At 36.2% G+C, this 19,579-nt stretch overlaps 3 protein-coding genes across 3 annotated transcripts; 2 read left to right on the forward strand and 1 right to left on the reverse strand.

The window, feature by feature from the left end:
• Positions 1 to 1,788: 1,788 nt before the first annotated feature.
• Positions 1,789 to 7,132, forward strand: LOC137720139 (uncharacterized). The gene is made up of 16 exons (XM_068459149.2): positions 1,789 to 2,336; positions 2,826 to 2,947; positions 3,052 to 3,140; positions 3,254 to 3,289; positions 3,549 to 3,642; positions 3,765 to 3,807; positions 3,898 to 3,992; positions 4,108 to 4,172; positions 4,264 to 4,760; positions 4,867 to 4,954; positions 5,073 to 5,198; positions 5,304 to 5,872; positions 5,961 to 6,096; positions 6,184 to 6,252; positions 6,358 to 6,489; positions 6,587 to 7,132. The coding sequence occupies exons 1-16, from the start codon at positions 2,119 to 2,121 to the stop codon at positions 6,698 to 6,700; spliced, it is 2,493 nt and encodes an 830-aa protein (XP_068315250.2). The 5' UTR covers positions 1,789 to 2,118; the 3' UTR covers positions 6,701 to 7,132.
• An 893-nt stretch (positions 7,133 to 8,025) lies between these two features.
• Positions 8,026 to 10,083, forward strand: LOC137720138 (F-box family protein). The gene is made up of 6 exons (XM_068459148.2): positions 8,026 to 8,288; positions 8,606 to 8,760; positions 8,901 to 8,994; positions 9,101 to 9,276; positions 9,417 to 9,562; positions 9,733 to 10,083. Exons 1-6 carry the CDS (start codon positions 8,104 to 8,106, stop codon positions 9,856 to 9,858), a joined length of 882 nt encoding a protein of 293 aa, XP_068315249.2. The 5' UTR covers positions 8,026 to 8,103; the 3' UTR covers positions 9,859 to 10,083.
• A 373-nt stretch (positions 10,084 to 10,456) lies between these two features.
• Positions 10,457 to 12,938, reverse strand: LOC137720140 (reticulon-like protein B5). The gene is made up of 5 exons (XM_068459150.2): positions 12,527 to 12,938; positions 11,452 to 11,632; positions 11,214 to 11,355; positions 11,053 to 11,122; positions 10,457 to 10,945 (listed from the first exon to the last, which is right to left on the reverse strand). The coding sequence occupies exons 1-5, from the start codon at positions 12,756 to 12,758 to the stop codon at positions 10,776 to 10,778; spliced, it is 795 nt and encodes a 264-aa protein (XP_068315251.1). The 5' UTR covers positions 12,759 to 12,938; the 3' UTR covers positions 10,457 to 10,775.
• Positions 12,939 to 19,579: the final 6,641 nt, after the last annotated feature.

Genomic DNA, 19,579 nt, shown 5'->3' on the forward strand with positions numbered 1-19,579 from the left:
ATATCATTAAAAAGAAAGAAAGAAAATATAATTTTAATCCTCAAATAAATCTGTCATTACCATCAGATACCAATCCCCCACATTTATCACGAAAAATTGTCAGCACAAATGGAGAATTATTAAACTGCATACCATATACAAATAACAGAGATAATGTATATAGTTATTCGATCAAACCCATTAATATGGATATGCTAATTTTATTTTTTTTTAAAACAAGTACGATATTCATTGATACGAAAAAAGGAATACATACAAATTGGATGATAGAATGCATTTAGAATGGGCATTGATAAAAATCTTATCGGAGATTTCAACCCGGTGAAGGAAAAAAGAACGTTCCATACCAACAAATTCCAAAGTTGTACTTTTCTTAAAAATAAGATTTGTATCAGGTGGTTCTTCAAATCAAATCATTTGTTAATTCAACGACGAACTGGATATGCTAATTAAGTAACCAAAATGGAAAAAATAAAACCATGAATTATAGGCGTTATATATATATATATATATATATATATATATATATATATATATATATATATATATATAAGAAGTACATTTACTATAAGATCTCAACAAATATTCCAAAAAATTAATATTTGGCAGTTGAACTAGAGTACATCAAATTACTAAATTTGATTGAAATTATTAATGGACATTAATGTACAACCAAACGTGTCGATTAACAACTATATCATTGAGAACTTGAGGCCACACCAAGGTAGGTACAGTTGTATATGCCCAAGAAAATAATTGAGCATGTATCAAAAATAAGAAAATAGTAGAACATGGTTTTGTGTTGTTTAAGCCAGAAAAAGAAAATTATAAATGAAAAGGTTGTTGAACCCAACCAAATCACAACTCAGCTATACAGTTGCAAGATGCAAATTGCGAGTCCCATGCATGCTACCTGCTGACACAACTTAAAATATCCCTAAATTTTCTGTTTTGTTTTTGTCTGTAAAAATATGGATGCATTCTCATCATCCCACTCATCCACGATAGATTTTTTCGGTGTACTCCAAATAGTCGACGTGAAAACTTTACAGCCTCATCATGGTACACCACTAACATCATTCATATTATTTTAACTTAATCACTTATTATTAGGTATTGAGTTTTATTACAAAATACCTTGATGATATTAAAGTTGAAGGTTCCCATATATATTAGTTGTATTTTATTTTGTTATATGACCAATGTGGGATAAAATTCTCCAACAACACCACGTGACAAGTGCTTCCAATACATACAAAATTTTCTCCCCAACTACAAAACAAAGAATTAAATTGATTCTAGACAATATCTTGTTCTTGATAAATATTAAGTTTTGTAAACAATAAAGTAAATCTCCCACAACTATAAAATTTTAAAGAATAATTTTCTTTTATCTATCTACTTGTCATGTTCTAATTGATTCTCAGATTGCGAAACCCTTTGATGCCTTCTCCTATTACAAAGTTATTGGAGTTCTTTTACTAAACTATTGGGTTCGAAATATTTTTCTCTGGTATAATGTTATCAAGGGCTCGTACATGAAAAATCCTAAGAACAATATTAGTATAAAATTTGAGCAAAAGAGAAAAATAATTACTTTTAAAAGGAGAGGGGAAAAAAGCAAAATTGAAAAGTTAAAAGAAAAGAAAAGAAAGGAGGGAAAACTCACCAGAAAGAATTGGAGGTGACCGGTTAGTCAAAAAAAACAAGAAGCAGTACCAAAGGTGAAAAAAGAACGAAACTGTAAATTCCATCGTTTTCATCTGGTTTTTCTTTTCTTGGACGAGCATTTAACGTCCATTTGTAATAGGCATGCTATAAATAGCTGCAGAACAGAACCCCAAGAACATAAGTAATTCACAGCATAAACGTTGTATTCGGACGTGTGTTGTGTAACACATACATACGCACCCAAAGAAACACACAACAAATCTCTCTCTCTCCAAGTTTCCTTGATTGTCCAAAAAGAAATCCCACCAACCCTTCATGAATCTCTTCCCCATTCGTTGAATATCAATCTCGTTTGCTCTGTATCTAGCTTGAAAGTCCGGTGAAAAAGCGCCACCTTCGTTCTCTGCCGTGAAGGAGTTGGCGTTTGTTCAAAAGGGTTGGTGAAGGATGGAACAGAAGCACATTCTGCTGTCTGCTCTGAGTGTTGGGGTTGGGGTTGGGGTGGGGCTGGGATTGAGTTCGGGGCAGGCTGTGAGCAATTGGGTAAATGGTAATTGCTCGGCGGATGAGGTGACGGCGGAGCAGATTGAGCAGGAGTTGATGCGGCAGGTTGTGGATGGCAGAGACAGCAAAGTTACATTTGAGGAGTTTCCTTATTACCTAAGGTAAATTTGGAGAGTTTCTAACTCAATACCACAATTTTTACATCAATTTTATGAGCAGGATCACATGGAAGATGGGTGTGTTTTTATGTCTAATTTTCCTTGTATGTTATTAAAGTTCATATTTTCTTACTAATTTTGTAACAATACAATCCATAAATGCCAAGATTTTCTGCACAAGTTTTCATTTTTTATCTTCTTTCTCGGTAAAATTTTGTTCACATAAAATCTGCTTCCAGTTGAAACTAATTAAGTTGGATTATATCTGCTTTTAATATAATAGTTATACTAATTTTTCTGGATTTTTTTATTTTATTTTTTTATGATGAGTTTCCTCAGCTATGGATATTATACTTCTGCAAAATTGCTATTGAATCCAATCTTTGCTTGTATGGATGTTGAGCCTTTTTTATTTGATATTTGATTCGTTTTTTAACTGTTTTATTTTTGGATCATATCTAACAATTTTTGTTTTGATGATGGCGATGTCAGAGAGAGAACTCGGATGTTGTTAACAAGTGCTGCATATGTTCATCTGAAGCACTCCGACTTGTCCAAGCACACCCGGAATCTTTCACCTGCAAGTAGAGCTATTTTGCTCTCAGGACCTGCAGGTATGCTACTTGAAAACGTTATCCGATTTTGGCATTTTCCGCTGAAATACTCATACCTTAACCTTTTCCTTAAGCTAATCCAATTCATCTCTTGTTTCCCAAAGAACTTTATCATCAAACGCTCGCCAAGGCTTTAGCGCATCACTTTGAGTCCAAGTTGCTGTTGCTGGATATAACTGATTTTTCGATCAGGGTAAATATTCGTAATACAGCAGTACTGTATCAGTCACCTTTACATGTTTACGTAAGTTAGATTTGGCTCGTAATACGGTAGTACTAAAAAATCTGAATTCTACATGTTTGCAGATACAGAGTAAATACGGCTGTGCCAAAAGAGAATCAGTAAGCGTTCTCTGCTTCTTACTGAGGAACTAATCGTGTTTTTTCTTTTCCAGAGTCTTAGCGTACATCTTAAGTATAGCAAGTGATGAAACCTGGATCCCAATGTGGTGGGATGCTTTTTTGTTTAAACTCAATGTTTTGCATTTCTGCACTTCATGTATCTTTGTCAATGTACTGCAATTTTATTGAAAGGAAAAGTTCGAATTTGCTCGATTGGATTTTTTTGTTTCTTTCCTGATTCATTGCATTCTTTTTGTAGCATCATAAAAGGTCCATCTCAGAGGTGACATTGGAGCAAATGTCCAATTTGCTCGGTTCCTTCTCAATGCTCCCCTCAAGCAGGGACACTAAAGGTACGAAAGGAAATATGGCTATATCTTTTCGTTAAAGCTCCTCTGATCAACATGTCCTCGGTTCAGTGACTATTGGTAATGTCCACGCTTCACTGGTATTATAACTAATTGTTTTTTTACAGGTGCATTATGTTGGCAAAGTAGTTCTTCTGATCTCAAATCAAGGTACAGTATTGGGTGATTGATTCTTGTATCAAATGTGCCGGTGTTTATGAAATGTCCCGTTTCTAAAACACTGCTATCTTATACCCGCAGGGGCACAGAAGGGCCAACTCGAACGCTTCAAAGAAATGCCTCTTCTGCATCTGATATGAGTAGCATCAGTTCCAAATCTGCTTTGCCAAGTTCAGGTTTGTTCCTACAGAAAAATACTGGCTTTTTAAGAACGTAATTTGTGCATTAGTTATGAGTGGAATTGCTTTAAATTTATACTTATCATTCTGTAATTCTTTCGTATTTTTTCAGCTCCTCTCAAGCGCGTGAACAACTGGTGTTTCGATGAGAAACTTTTTCTGCAGTCACTTTACAAGGTAATATCTTTTCTTTTGGTTAGATACAAGGTAAGATTGCTTGAAAATGTTAGTAAAGTACTAATAGGCATTCATATTATTTCTTGTACAGGTCTTATCTTCAATGTCCGAAACTGGTTCCATCATCTTATGCATCAGGGACGTGGAGAAGCTTTTTCTCCAATCACGGCGGTTTTACAATTTGTTCAACAAAATGTTGAAGAGACTTTCAGGGTCAGTGTTGATACTTGGTTCCAGAACGGTAGACACTGAAGATGATTGCAAAGAAGTCGACGAGAAGCTTGCTGCTTTGTTCCCCTACAATATTGAGATCAGTCCCCCGGAAGATGAGACTCATCTTGTCAGCTGGAAAGCTCAACTGGAAGAAGACATGAAGATGATCCAATTTCATGACAACAAAAATCACATAGCTGAGGTGCTTGCGGCGAATGATCTTGAATGTGATGATCTTGGTTCAATCTGCCACGCAGACACAATGGTAGTCAGCAACTACATAGAAGAGATTGTGATTTCGGCGATATCTTATCATTTGATGCAAAACAAGGATCCAGAATATCGAAATGGAAAGCTTGTTATATCATCGACGAGGTAGATACCAAATTCTCAGTATCATAATTTCTTTGGTTATATTTCACTGCAAAACAGACTGTTTTATGATTTTATCTATCTAATTACGACTCTCAATCTGGAACAGTTTGTCCCATGGATTGAGTATATTCCAGGAGGGAAAATCTGGCGGGAAAGATTCTCTGAAACTGGAGACCAATGCCGATTCCAGCAAGGTTTTTCTTCTACTTTCATTTCTAACCTCTTGATGTTTTACATTTTGAGTCGCGGATTAAATGGACCTGCTATTAACTTCTGATGACTTAATGGTTTACCATTTCTCTTAAATTTTAGGAAACTGAAGGGGAAGAGGCTGTCGGTGCAAAGTCTGAAACTGCAGCACCGGAAAACAAAGGTGAAGCCGAGAAATCTGGTCCTGGGGTGAAGAAGGACAGCGAGAATCCACCCCCGCCAAAATTAGTAAGTTCAAGTCCTATAATACTATCCACAAAATCCACATGGTTCACAGTGTCTATTTTGTTTAGATCTTCGTTGTCTTATAAAAAATTCACGGTGTTTGTCCAGGAAGTGGCACCTGACAATGAATTTGAGAAGCGCATAAGGCCGGAGGTTATCCCTGCAAATGAGATTGGAGTCACATTTGCAGATATTGGTGCATTGGATGATATCAAAGAATCACTTCAGGAGTTGGTCATGCTCCCGCTTCGAAGACCAGACCTTTTCAAAGGTGGGCTTCTGAAGCCTTGCAGAGGCATATTGCTTTTCGGTCCTCCTGGCACTGGAAAAACAATGCTGGCAAAGGCCATAGCAAGTGAAGCAGGAGCAAGTTTCATCAACGTCTCGATGTCCACGATCACCTCAAAATGGTTTGGAGAAGATGAGAAGAACGTTCGAGCTCTCTTCACACTTGCAGCAAAGGTCTCCCCGACTATTATCTTCGTGGATGAGGTTGACAGCATGCTGGGGCAGCGAACCAGAGTTGGGGAGCATGAGGCCATGAGGAAGATTAAGAACGAGTTCATGACACACTGGGATGGACTTTTGACAAAGACCGGGGAGAGAATTCTTGTTCTCGCCGCAACCAACAGGCCATTTGACCTTGATGAGGCAATCATCAGGCGATTTGAGCGGAGGTAATGATCCACATTGTGTTAATTCAGATTTTTTTCTTCCTTCTTTTTAACTGTATGCTAATTCAAAATCTTTTTCTCTATTGAACAGAGTCATGGTTGGCCTTCCCTCAGTCGAGAACAGGGGAATGATCTTGAAAACTCTTCTTTCGAAAGAAAAGGTCGAAAATCTAGACTTTAAGGAGCTTGCAACCATGACGGAAGGATACAGCGGAAGCGATCTTAAGGTTAGTTTTCGAGTTAACAATATTAATAACCAACCTTAAATTGTGATCAGTATAACGAACTCACAAAACTAAATCCTGGAAAAACAGAACTTGTGCGTGACAGCAGCTTATCGACCAGTTAGGGAGCTTATACAACAGGAGAGGCAAAAGGATGTGGTAATTCGCTACCTTCACACTCTTCCTCTGCATCGGCATATTGTTATTGTTTTTCTTCCCAATTCTGGTAATGCTTAACGACTTTGATAAAACTCGGAACTACAGGAAAAGAAGAAGAAAGATGCAAAAGAAAAGGGCACAGAAGAAGCTTCAGAACCGAAAGAAGAAGAGAAAGAGGAGCACGTAATTACCCTGAGGGCCTTAAACATGGAAGATATGAGGCAGGCAAAGAATCAGGTAACAAATTTCACCTTCTTTTCGTACACTATCCACAAAACTATCATTTTTCGCTTGTTCTGCATGTATCTTTATGCATGTCTGTGGTTTGATGCAGGTTGCTGCGAGTTTCGCTTCAGAGGGATCAGTAATGAGCGAGCTGAAACAGTGGAATGAACTGTTTGGCGAGGGTGGCTCGAGGAAGAAGCAACAGCTAACTTATTTCCTGTAAAATATTAGTACACACGGGGAAGCCGGCATCTTAGGCACCAGTCATCAGCTTCATTCTTTGGGGAAGAATGTGAAGGTTTCGAGGAAGATGGAAACCCCACCTGAAAAGGCAACGATGTTCGACGGGTTGCAACTACGCGACGATCAATTAGAAGCGGCTACAGCTCTGAACCTCCGGCGAAGGAAAAACTTGCAGCACAAGGAACGTGTATATCAGTGTACAAAATGTAAGAGAGGGTGGGTTAACGGTATCCAATAGCCACAGTTATTTGGGATTTTTGAGTCTATGTTCTGTGAAAAATGTGTGTGGTGTTTGGAGATGCTTGTGGGATTTTCAGATTGGTGAGAGGAAACTTGGACTGAATTTAAACAGCATTTGTGCACATTGTTCTTAAATTGTGTAATTATTTGATAGTGCAATGCTCTTTATGCATGTAGAGTTTGCTTTATTTTTTCATTATATATATACATATATGAAATGAAATTATCATTATGTGAAATTGCAAATCTATAACCAAATTGGATGTCTTATTAAAAACGAAAGTAGCACATACGCCTGACAGTTCCATCCAGAATTTAAATATCAAAATTAAGAACAAGAACATGAATTCCAAGGTGAGAGCCTCTTCATGTTTTAAACTTTCTTACTCCGCATTGTGTGATTAGTTTAGGACGCCATTACCTTAGCATCCAAGTTACATTATCTTCATCTATACAAGTGTAAACACAAAATTTTCTGCAATGAATAACAGAAGAACACGTGTACAAATAATATTTGCATTAGATGAATGTTTAGGGTTACAATCTATGTGGTTTATTCTTTTAGAAGAATATTCCTCTAATTTGATCTCCAAAGTAGAATTCAATTCAAAGGCGATGAACAATTGATCTTGAATCGGGCTTGAAGTTTCTTCAAGAACCGTCAATGCTTGATCTTGAACGAAACAGGACCACGAGGAGTTTCACGTGGTGGGTCGTCTTCGGCTTTGGTAGTGGATGAATCGGCATGTTTCTGAGTTTGTAGTGTTTTGGAAAGTCTCCTTCTTTGTCAAGAATGACTTGTATGACACAGAAACAACTCTATGATAGCATTTCGTGCTAATAATACAAAGACATATTAACTCTCTATGTGTTTTTGTATCATTGCCACATAATGCTACTATAATGAAGTGTGTCATACACGTAGCTCTCCTAACAATCATAAAAAAATTAAATGAAAGTTGTATGGAAACTTGTTGGTCCTTCTTAGGTAGCCCAATCAAATAATTAGAGCCCATCATATTATTGGTTGACAAAACTAGCCCATCAGAGTTATTGTAATATACTAATATCTGAAGGAATTCCTTCCCCTCTTCTCTTTCTCCTTCTTCCTTTTTTTCTCCATTGAATCTCAGAGGGAGAAGCATGTCAAAGCCACTGGAGAGATACCAAAAACTCGTCCTCAAAGAGTCATTGCCCAAAATCCACAGGTACCCTTTTGCCTGCAGAGAGCTCAGCTTAATCCTCAGAGGCGCTTACAAGAAATTCCCCAAGAATCTCCAATCTCTCATCTTCCAAGACACTCTCACGGCCTTTCGTCTCCTTCCCGAGTAAGCTATTTTCCTTATCATTTCTCAAAATTCGTAACTTCTGTTTGTTCTTCTTGTGATATTTGTGAAAGGTAGAGGATTTTGGCATCTGGGTTGTCTCTGTTTTTCGAATTCTGAGATAAGTGTATTCAAAATTGAAACTTCATAACAATTTGGGCTGAAAGTTTGAGATTTTGTTTGTTGTTCTTCTGTTCTAATGCAAATTTTTGATGAGGGTAATTTGGATTGAGCTGAAATTTTGTTAATTTTAGAATTTATTTCGTGTTTCCGCTTTCTGGTTGCATTGTGTTAAGTTGTTTGCTTTTCTGGGAAGCTAGAATGCAGACGCGCAATGCTGTTTTGGCAGCCCATCTCCTCCTCCAGAGTGCCGAGGCCACGTTGCCGAAGCAAAAGAAGAATCTGGCTGTCGCAGAATACAAGAACGCAATGGTTGCTCATAAGAGGCGCACTAAAGCACGCCAAGAAGAAAAGGGTATCAAGATTTTACTTTGTGTTTGCTCATATCTTAATATTTTTCGAAGTTTGTCAGTTGGAGATCATGAAATTGCGTGCTTTGATATGTTAATTGAAGAAGGTAGTCCTTGTTAACTGTTTCGCCTCCTATCCATGTAGTTTCGGGTTCAACCCAGCTGCCACAAGATGTTCTTGTTCACATATTTGGTTTCCTTGATATGCAATCCTTGGCCTCTGTTGGACTAGTCTGCTGGTAATCCCAATTTCCTTCACTTAAGTTCACGTATTTGGTTTCCTTGATTTAAACTGCATTTTTAATCACCAATTGGGTCTAATGCTTCTTGATTGTTTTGATGAAGGTCGTGGAACATAGCGGCAAGTGATAACCATCTGTGGGAGACACAATACACTACTTTCTTCAGGAATTCTGAGGATGATAAGCTGATTAAGGCTCGGAAAATTAGTGGTCGACAGGTTGAAGATGCAGAAGGGTACACACTATTTTGGAAAGAAGCCTTCAAAAGGGCATATTTAGGTATTTTCGTGCTTCCCTAGAAACTAGAGTTTCAATTACGCTCACACATGCGTGTGTGTGTATATATTGTTCCGCTTCCTGTTGGATTGCAGGTGTGAAGTCATGAATTCTTACCATTGCCTAATATGCTTGGATTTCAGGCAGCTTGTCGAAGAAATTGAAATCCGGTAGGGGATACTGTAGAGACTGCAACACGATTGTTTGGCTTGACAACATGAAATGTTCAAATGAACATAGGGGACAAAATTCGGAAAACCAGCAAATTAAGCCCGTGTCACCAAATCAGGTATTTTCTTACTCTTTGCTCTGGTTTTTTCGGTTTTAGCTATTTGAATACAAGTAGGGTTCAATGAATACTAGCTGCGACAGTAGTCAGTATTAGTTACCTGGCAACGTGAACACCATCGTCCCATTTCCCGTGAGCTTACATCGATCCCATATCTTCATCTTTTTCAGGTGGTTGAGTATCTGTTGGATGATTCTATATCAATGGTATCTTCTTCGGACAGTGATAGCGATTCAGATGAAGGGCCATTTTCCAGGTTATGGGCCTACAGAAGACCCTTTAGCAAGAGTCAGTGAAACCTTTCATTTAAACCTGAATACCAGTGTGTAGAGATGCTTGATTAGGGATGTGGATACGATAAAAACTTACCTATCGTATGTGTTTAGTAAACAACTTATACGATAAATGAACTTCTTTTGTCATACAAAATTAGGTTTGTGTTTAGTAAACAACTTATATGACTCGGTATCTTTCTTTCGAGTTTAGATAGTTTATACGAATTAGTATCATTTTTATTTTTAGATACATTCTCTGGAACTTGATTTGGATTTTACTTTGCCCTGTAACTTAAAAGTCACAACTTTACTCTTTACAATTCGTCCCGTTTTGACGTGTGGGCTCTCTTCTTCCTGAAACTCGAAAATCTCCATTATGCGTTAACATTAAACAATAAGAAAATATTAAGTTTAAAAGAAGAAATTAAGAATTAACCCGGTGCACCCACATCAAACCCACGTAATGGAATTAATAGAATTATGATAATATGAAGCAAATTTTAAGTTTTACGAAGTAAATGATGACTTTTGAGTCTTAAGAACAAGATAAAATTAAAATCGAGTTTGATGGGGCAAAATGAAATTAAAGTTGAGTCCTAGAGAATGACGTAACTAAAAATAAGCCAAACATAAAATTATATTCATTAGTTTGGTCGATTACTTCATCCACAAGAATCAATTCGAACATAGACGTAATATTGCCTAGGTGCCAATAGTAGGCTTAAAATCTAACGTAGAGAATAAAAACTTTCAGACAATACTAATAGCGAAAATTCCAGGCATCCATCTAAAACGCATATGTTCATTAAGCTGTGTGCGACCAGACAGTACTAAAACATAACACAGAAAGACGGTAACCAAATGGAATTTTAACGATTCGACTAAAAACGGTGACTAAATGCTAAGCCTGGTAAACGTTTAACGTCGGAATGATGTGTCTAATCCTTCTTCTTCTCCTTCACAGGACCCTTGGGGATTTTACTCAAAACCTTGGCATCAAACACTGCATACTGCTTCTTTATTTCGATCCACGCCTTCTCGCCAAAGGCATCAATCTGGTCATCGTATTTCTCATAAATCACGGGCAGTGTGTGCAGCAACACAAAAACTGCAATTCAAAATTCGGGATGATGTCAATGACAGAAATGAAAGTTTCCCGAGTCTGAATTCAGAAAGGCACGAACAAAATTGAAACTCAAAAGAAACTGTCCTTACGTATGTAGAATAAGGTCAGAAAGTTGAACCATTTCCCAACCACCGATAGAATCCACAAGACAGCTATAACCTGATATCAGAAGCGCAACACCTAGTGAGTCTAATCAAATAAAACCTACACATACAGGATACAGCATAACTTAAAGAAAAGATCAGCTTACACCGAGGAATGCCTTCAAATCTCTCCCAGATGCAATATCCCGCAATACATAAAATCCTTTGTTGAGTTCAATTCTCAGAGCAGAGGCAAGCTCAAGGACAGTCTTCTCTGGAATTTGAACCTTTGGGATTTGTGGTTGCGACCTGATTAAGTAACGTAGTCAAGTCAAGACCATACGGTACTGCATGAAGGATCAAAAACGCGAAAAAACAAAAAGCTAGAACACCCCAACGCCTTACTTGTTGATAAAGTTGGATGCATTGGACCACAGGTAAAAGACAGCCAGAAAAAGTATCAACAAATGGCACACCAGCGTGATTAGATGGTATTCGAGCAACTCAAAGAAAACCCATAAAACAGTGGCACCGGCAAGCACACTTGCAGATATTTTCTTGTTCCTCCATAGGAAGACATCAGCAGCTGCAATGAAAGACCAACATTAGATCGCAATTGACAGCATTTTCTTTCGAAGTTTCTTCTCACAGGCGTTGTTCATAAACGCACAAATGGAAAACTGTGCCAGAAAATCTCTTTTCTAAGGCACATTATTAAAAATGAATTATCATTTTCCAAAAACAATTGTTATTGGCACTTCAAAAATCTCATTTTACACTCCAAACTTTTTATATTTGGAAAGAAAAATACAATTATGAGGAATGTAGAATGAGATTTTTGGAGCGCCAATAACACTTCCCTTCCCAAATTCGAACCGAAGATGTCCATATTGCTACGGAAACCCGGACAAAATAAGGAAACACGATCAATGTATGTTTAATGCAATTGGCAATCTATACATATACACAAATCAGAAAGCACATAAACAATAAATAATAATAATTATTTAAATCAACAATTAAAAAATGCCAAACAAATCCTCCCAAAACCACAACCACAGCCACCAAGGCTTCACGCTTTGTGAGGATCAGGTACGTTCCCTCAGTATTGTACGCACCCTTACCCTTAGTTTGCAAAGACACCATTTCCAGAAGCCGTGACCTTTTAGCCACAAAGGAGAAACATTTCTGTTGCGCCATACAACAATATAAATAAGAACAAAATCGAATGAATAAACTGCGATTAGCTCGCTCAGACGAAGATTCATGTACATTTCTCAAACTTTCAAGTCAATAATTTCAAGAAATTTTTCACTTTCTATGCAATTCAGGCGAACAAAATGATCAAGAAATCAATTTTCAGAATTTCATCTTCTTCGTAATTTCCCACATTTTCCGATCAGCCCATCAAATCCATGCAAAAAAATAAAATTATATTAACAATGTATAAACGGATTAAGACAGGGAAAGAATATAGTACGTTTGCCGCCGCCCAAGACCTTATGAACGGGCTTTTCCCTGCCGAAGAGCCTGAAAATCTTGGACTTAACGGAATCGCGCGCCGACGGCTTTTCGTCTTCCACCTTGGCTTTGACGGAAGCAGCGTGCTTGGACTTCTTGTCGTCGTCGGAGTCCGACGACGACGAAGAGTGGTGGTTGTAGATCTTGTCCATCAGCGATTCAGCCGTGGGCGTTGGTTTTGGCTCCGCCATGGATCCTTGGACCGATGAGAGAGAGAGGAAAATGGACGTGTTAATTTTCCAGAGCGTTGATATCGAGTGTTATGAATGTGTGTGTGGAGGAGGGGTGGTTTTGTAATTTTATTTTTTCAGAGCGAGAAGTTAGGGAGATGAAATCTGGGCCGTTGAAGATGGTGAAGAAACCGAGGCTTCTGTGATCACAGCGTGGGCGTGACTTATCCACTTAATTAATTACTCGCCGTTTTTAATTACTTTTTATTGTTTTTCTAATTATGTTTCATTTTTTAGCAATTTAAATTGCAAACAAATTCTAATTTTTCAAAATATTTTTATATAGAGCTATTTGTTGGTTTTTCTTTGAACTCGTAAAGAGCTGTTAATTTTTCATCTAAATTTTAATTTTAGCGAACCATAAAGAAATGGACAATTACAAAGAAAAATCTACCAATAAAACAATATTAAGTACAGGAAAGATGTCCAAATACACATCATGTATATGAATAAGAAACAATGAGGATGAGCAAAGGTTTGAGCCCGAAATGCACTGGTTTGAAGAGAAAGACCTTAGTCACAAAACCAATAAACCCTTGCAATATGATTATTATTTGCAATTTAGTTTTTCCCAAGTGGTTGTTTAGTGGCTGGAGACAAATTTCAAGTTTGCATTTCAAACGGTACTTCTTGAGTTTCGTTCATTCCTACTGTTGGTGAATCACACAATGTTGGTTAGGGGTAGGCTGAAATATCTAGAGGTAACAAATCAACCTATTGTGTTGTTAATGGGTACCCATTAAGACCCATTTAGTTTGATTTTACCTTTTACCATCATCACCTCTACCAATCTCACATTTATATTATGATGATATCAAATTAAACGAGTCTTTAATAGGTACTCATTTGTAAGTCTTTTCGGTTTTCAGAAGACTGAAGTGACTCATCAGATAAACTCTTTTTTAAAGAAAAAAAAAAATTAAGTATTGAAATTCCAAAACAAAAATGACTAAATGCAAAATCCGTGCAGGTATAAATTTGGTGAGAGAGAAAAAAAAAAAAAAAAAAAAAAAAAAAAAAAAACTCAATTTAAAACATCTGAGCACCTGGCTATGAGCTTGAGACAATAACAAGTTGAGGTCGAACCGAATAAATAAAAGGCTCCAAAATCATGTTGGTCTGGTTCGGGTGGAGGCTAACGGGGACGTCATTTGATGTTTATTGGCGTAACGGTATTGAAAAACTAAGAAGCATACGTGAATTAGACTAATTTAGAACGGGTGTGTGATAGTCAAGTTCCATTTAAATGTGAGTTGGATAGTTTTCTTCGTAATTAGAGTAATCTAAAACGTCGTGATATGAATTGCAATGCAATGCAACAAGAAATAAACTATGTACAAATTCAGAAAATACGCAAACTAGATGCTATAGTTCAAAGTTAAGAGGTAGGCATTAATTTGAAATTGGTAAAACAGTGATGGAGCTGCCGGAGATGTTTTTGTGTGTTTACATTGTTAGGTTTCCGACGTGAGACATGCTTCAACATTGCGGTGGCGGATTAGGTCTAAATTAAAATCCACTGCCCTGCAAAAGGCTTGTTGCTTCCGGAAGAGAAATGTTTAGGAAGAAGAGTTGCCAATCATTTGGGAGAAATGGAGAATATACCTAAAGCCTATAGTTGTTATAGAATAACCGAACCTCACAGAAGAATATGAGTTATCTCTCTCTTCTCCCATTTGATTTAAGTTTTAACCAACCACACAACTAGCTAGATAATCCATTTTGTTTATTTGGATGGTTTGAACCCGAACGTAATGTGTTGAGGACGGAACAACTCTAACAACCACAGTAATTCGCTACGTCCAATAGATGACGACAAATTTTTTTTTCTTCAAGTAAATAAACGACAATTGTTGATAATAAAAATATTTCACATTTGCTAACACATTTCGTTTTATCTGGATCAAAATTGAAAAGACGTTGAAAATGATGAAAATAGGTCTCATTGACCCAAGCCCATGAAATCTGTTGGGATCAATAGCATTGAGGAGAGTTATCTGGGTCCCCGACCCAAAGTTTAAATTTTGCCAGATAACCTTTGTAGCCCATTCAACAAAATTAAAAAGTCCAATAGAAGTTCTTGGCTGCCTGGTTTGGGCCGATCCAAAGCTCTTTTTTTATTTTTTTTATTTTTTTATTTTTTTATTTTTTTAACTTAACTTCTTCAATCATTTTTGAGATAAACTAATTTCTTCAATCTTTGGGTTCCACGCAACTGGTTTATTAAGTAAATCGACTTGGCCAAGTGTAGAAACGAGGGTGGGTGAAAGTAGGTTAGGTTTATAGTTCGAACCCCTAACTATAATAACAAAAAAAGGTTAAGTGTGTAAATTAAGGATTTGTTTGAACGTGTTTTTAAAATGACTGAAAGAGATTTTAAAGAAAAAGTTTTTGGCCTAATAACATACTGGTGTTTCTTGTAGGAAGCACTTCAAGCTTTTTCACTTCCACTTTTACCAAGAATTGGTTCCACTAACATTTTCATCAAAAGCTCCCAAAAGAGCTTTTAATTTTTCTAAAAACACTTCCAAACGAATCATAAGTTCAAATTCAGATGCCTTAACGTGACAAATTAAACATGAATTTTGCAAGTGAATATCACTATCATTAGGTTAGACACCAATTAAACATGAAAACCCCACCAACAACTAAGTTTCTTCGAGGCGTAATTTGACCAGCCAACCGCATATGAAATTCATAAGCAGACCAATGAGCTTTCTTTCACCGACTCAGAAACCCAACAGCCAAACGCACAATAACCAAAAGAGTACAGAAAAAACCCTAAAAAGTCAAGCTAAGCTCATGAGAAGTGAGTGGAAAGGAGAGTTTGGATGGGGACTAGTTTGATTCACCTGTGATGACAACAAGAAAAATATTGAACATCTGATCATGGGTGGGGTTCACCTTCTTTGCTTTTAAGCAAAAATGCAAAACCCAACGCAAAGATGTGTATAATCATGATGACTTGAATCCTCTCCCAAACTTTACTGTTTAGAGTTTAAGAATCAGACAATTCTTGATTTTTGTGAAAAATAGATCAGAATCCTTAATTTGTGTGAGATGTGATAGCAAAATGAGTTAATGAGGACCGTCAGATTTAATTTGAGTAATACGAATTATCTATTTTTTTACTCCAGATAGTAAGATTCAAAAAGCATCTATGTCCCGAAAAAAATTCTATGTTGCTTATGAGTATGAGATAATTCAAAAGTATCTCACACTCCAGAGTATTGCATACTCTGATTTTTTTTAACTTTATAGTACCTATAGACATTAACTGTAGACATTTTAAAATCATTGGATCAAATCCGATGATCACCAATTAACATTTTAATGTCGTTAGATTTTATTTAACGGTTAAACGTGAAACAATACGATACTTAACAACCATAAGGTATTCAAGAAAAATAATCATGACATGGGAGATTCGCTTGTGACTTGGATTGCAGAATAATGTGATTTGACCAAGAAAATTACCCATCACAAAGTGTGTGACAATGCACGACCTCATGCATGGGAATTGTTCTGGTGAGTTGGGGTGCAGAATCTTACAAGTTTAGGACAGCATAATTTAAAAATAGGACTAATATATTCTTCCCTATCCTAATAAGTACGCGTCATGTTAATGACAAAAATGTTGTGATTTAATCATGATTAGTAAAAGTATAGCCTTTTCTATTATGTCGTGCACACGGCAAATTAGACGTTTTGCCATACGTTTTTTAGGATTTGGATCCTCTCCTGAGCTAATGAAGAGGATTTTTCTGATCCATCATCATAGTTCGTTGAATTTTTATCCAACAGCTACAATTATTATAATTTTAAAGAGAGTCTTCCTGTTTGTAGCCGTTAGATAAAAATCCAATGGCCATCATAGACCGTTGGATTTTTATCTAACGACTACAATTATTATAATTTTAAAAGGATTTTCCCTATTTGTAACCGTTAGATAAAAATTCAATGGCCCACGATGATGGGTCAGGAGAATCCTCTCCGTTAGCTCAGGAGAGGATCCAAATCCCGTTTTTTATATTTCATTTGTAGAGTTCATTTTAAAGTGTATTTTAACAATTTGAACTGTCTACATTTTAGTTTATCTTTTATAAATTATTATTCTTAAAATAAAAAATTAGACAAATCCAAAACTATTATGACATTCATTTGTAGTGAAGAAAATAGACGAATACGGTTCTATAAAAAAATATTAAATTTAATTTAACAGTCATATGGTTTCAGATTTAAGTGATTTTTCATAGACATGATCTTTGAGATAAGATATTACAAAAAGATATTGTTTAATCGTTGAAATATATTACGGAGTAAGCCACATCAAAACATGTGTCAAAATGTGTGTCAAAAACGTTGAAATTTTAGAATCACATGATGCAAAAGTTTGGTTCATATCTTTGTGAATGGCTTAAAGCTATAATTTGAGGGGCAGCGAAATTAGTGTAGCTTCGAACCACAAACATGACAAGAATATGCTTAATTACCATATAAATTAAAGGCAGTGACAAAGAATTTGGCACTTGGAGCATCCGATCCAACATGTCCCATTCCTCTTAAACCAACCAATTAGAATTTCTTTTCTTCACATGGTCGGAAAGATTATATAAAACAAAGTCATGTTTTGCAACTCATGCTATACAACTTTTTATATTTCAAGAAACTATGTTATGTTATGCACTCGCTACTTCAATATAACTTTTACATACAATAGATAGAAACGTAAATTAATCTATTCATAAATTAGAGTTGTAACTGTGTCGATTTTTTAACGCTCTTCTCTCCTCTTTATTCTCCATTGGACGGTTTGGATGGACTTCATCATTCTTTACCAAGTAAACTAGAAATAGCTATATCATATCGAGATGTCTATCTGGTTTTCCGTCTCCAATGAGTTGAAGAATTTTTAAACACCTATTTATACTGTATTTTTTGGGGCCCTTCACCTTGCGTTATTCCAACAACTGGCGGAGAGCACCTTAGTATACGATCGGAGTTGTTAACATGTCGATTTTTTAAGCCAATCGCACAGATTGCGTGCATTTTATATGTTTCACATGACAATGCCATGATAATTACAGTCCATATAGCATTTTCGCTGAAAAGAATTTAAAGGATCACCTTGCATACCCTAATGAGTTTTTATATTCAAAGAAAGCATATTACGGAGCAACTTTTCTATTACAGAGATACTTAACTTAAATCGGAAATGTTTCTGTGTCGATATCTAAATAAATTTGAAGACTTTGGTACAACAATTAAGTGAAGGACCTTTCTCCGTAGTATTCTGCAGAATGCAGCCCTGAATGATCCAACAGATTGGCCAAGAGTCCAACACCACACAACCAATTTTACAAGTCAAACCTTTTACTGCAAAAACTTGAACACTCCCCCTCCAAATTTGCTTTCCGGCCATAAAAAATTAAAGACTTTGGACCCTCTCTTTAGTCTTTAAGCAGAAGAGAAGCGTGCCCCATCTGCACACCAATGCCTTGCCTTTGTAAATAACCCTAATTCTCTGACCTCTCTCTCTTTCTCTCTCTCTCTCTCTCTCCCTCTCTCTGCGAAAGCAAAGTTAAAGCCATTGTAGTCCTTTCTTTTTGGCCTTTTCTCTTTCATTTTTCTTTCTCTTTTCTCTCTTTTCTGTCTTTCTTTGTGGAAGTTTCTTGTCACCATCCTCCATGGCCAAACATCCAATGGCAGAAGTAGGAGAAATTTTACAGCATCGGAAACACGGACGAATATACATGTGTTATAATACAAGTGATTGGAATTCCTTTTTAAGTATTAAACAACTTATATCATGACATTTTATGTATCATATCGTGTTTCTGATATACTGAATTTTATTTTAAGATATATATTCAGAAGTAGGACTTGTTAGATTGGGAACTACACCTTGTACTCAATTCACTATCAAGCTCTTCTCCGATAAAGTTCCAAAAAGATCATTTAACCAAGCTCGTTTAACTTTACTCTTTTTTTTTTCCACGAGGAAAAAAAGATCATTTGACCCAATATATTTATAACCTTCAACACCTTTGTGTTAGTTTATCTTCTTTGTTTGGTATTTTTATCTTCGTGAAATCAACTTTAAAACAAAATTCAAGGGCTTTATTTGCATTGTGAACAACTTATAACTCAGCTGGTTTATGACATTAGCATTGTACATGAAGTTTTGATTCTCTCATTAAATTGACTAATTATGTTCTTTTTATACAAGCGATGCTCCACCAAAAACTAAAATTAGTTATGAGAGTACACAAACTTGTGTTTGATCTTTCCGTTAAGTTGACTAGCTATTATCTACTACGTCATAAACAAATACGAGTTATAGAGAGACTTCAAACTTGTGTATATTACAAAGTAGCTTCGTTCAAATCAGAATCATGCTTACGTCAACGTTAAGACGATGAATTATAGTTTTTTTCCAAACAGCATAACTAATCTTAAAAAAAGCAACTAAAAAGAATAAAAAAGAATAATGCTAGACACATATTCTTTTTTATTTCTCACATACATTTTCTAAATTTTTATAATTTAATCTTTTGAATTCATTTTATTCGGTTGTCGAAAAAGATTGAATTTTTATACTAGAGGAAAGTATAGAGGACTCGTGGTCCACTTGTGCAGCAAACAACAAAAACATCACGTTGTGGTCGAAAGTTTCTGCAAATAAAAGTTCAAACTTCAAACTTCAAAGTTCAACTTCAAAGTTCAAAGTCATGAGACTAAGGGACCGGCGCGTGGGGGCCAGCAATTGAATGAGAGAAAAC

Source organism: Pyrus communis, chromosome 1, assembly GCF_041283825.1.
Source record: "Pyrus communis isolate YQ-2024b chromosome 1, ASM4128382v1, whole genome shotgun sequence".
Lineage (NCBI taxonomy): Eukaryota > Viridiplantae > Streptophyta > Magnoliopsida > Rosales > Rosaceae > Pyrus > Pyrus communis.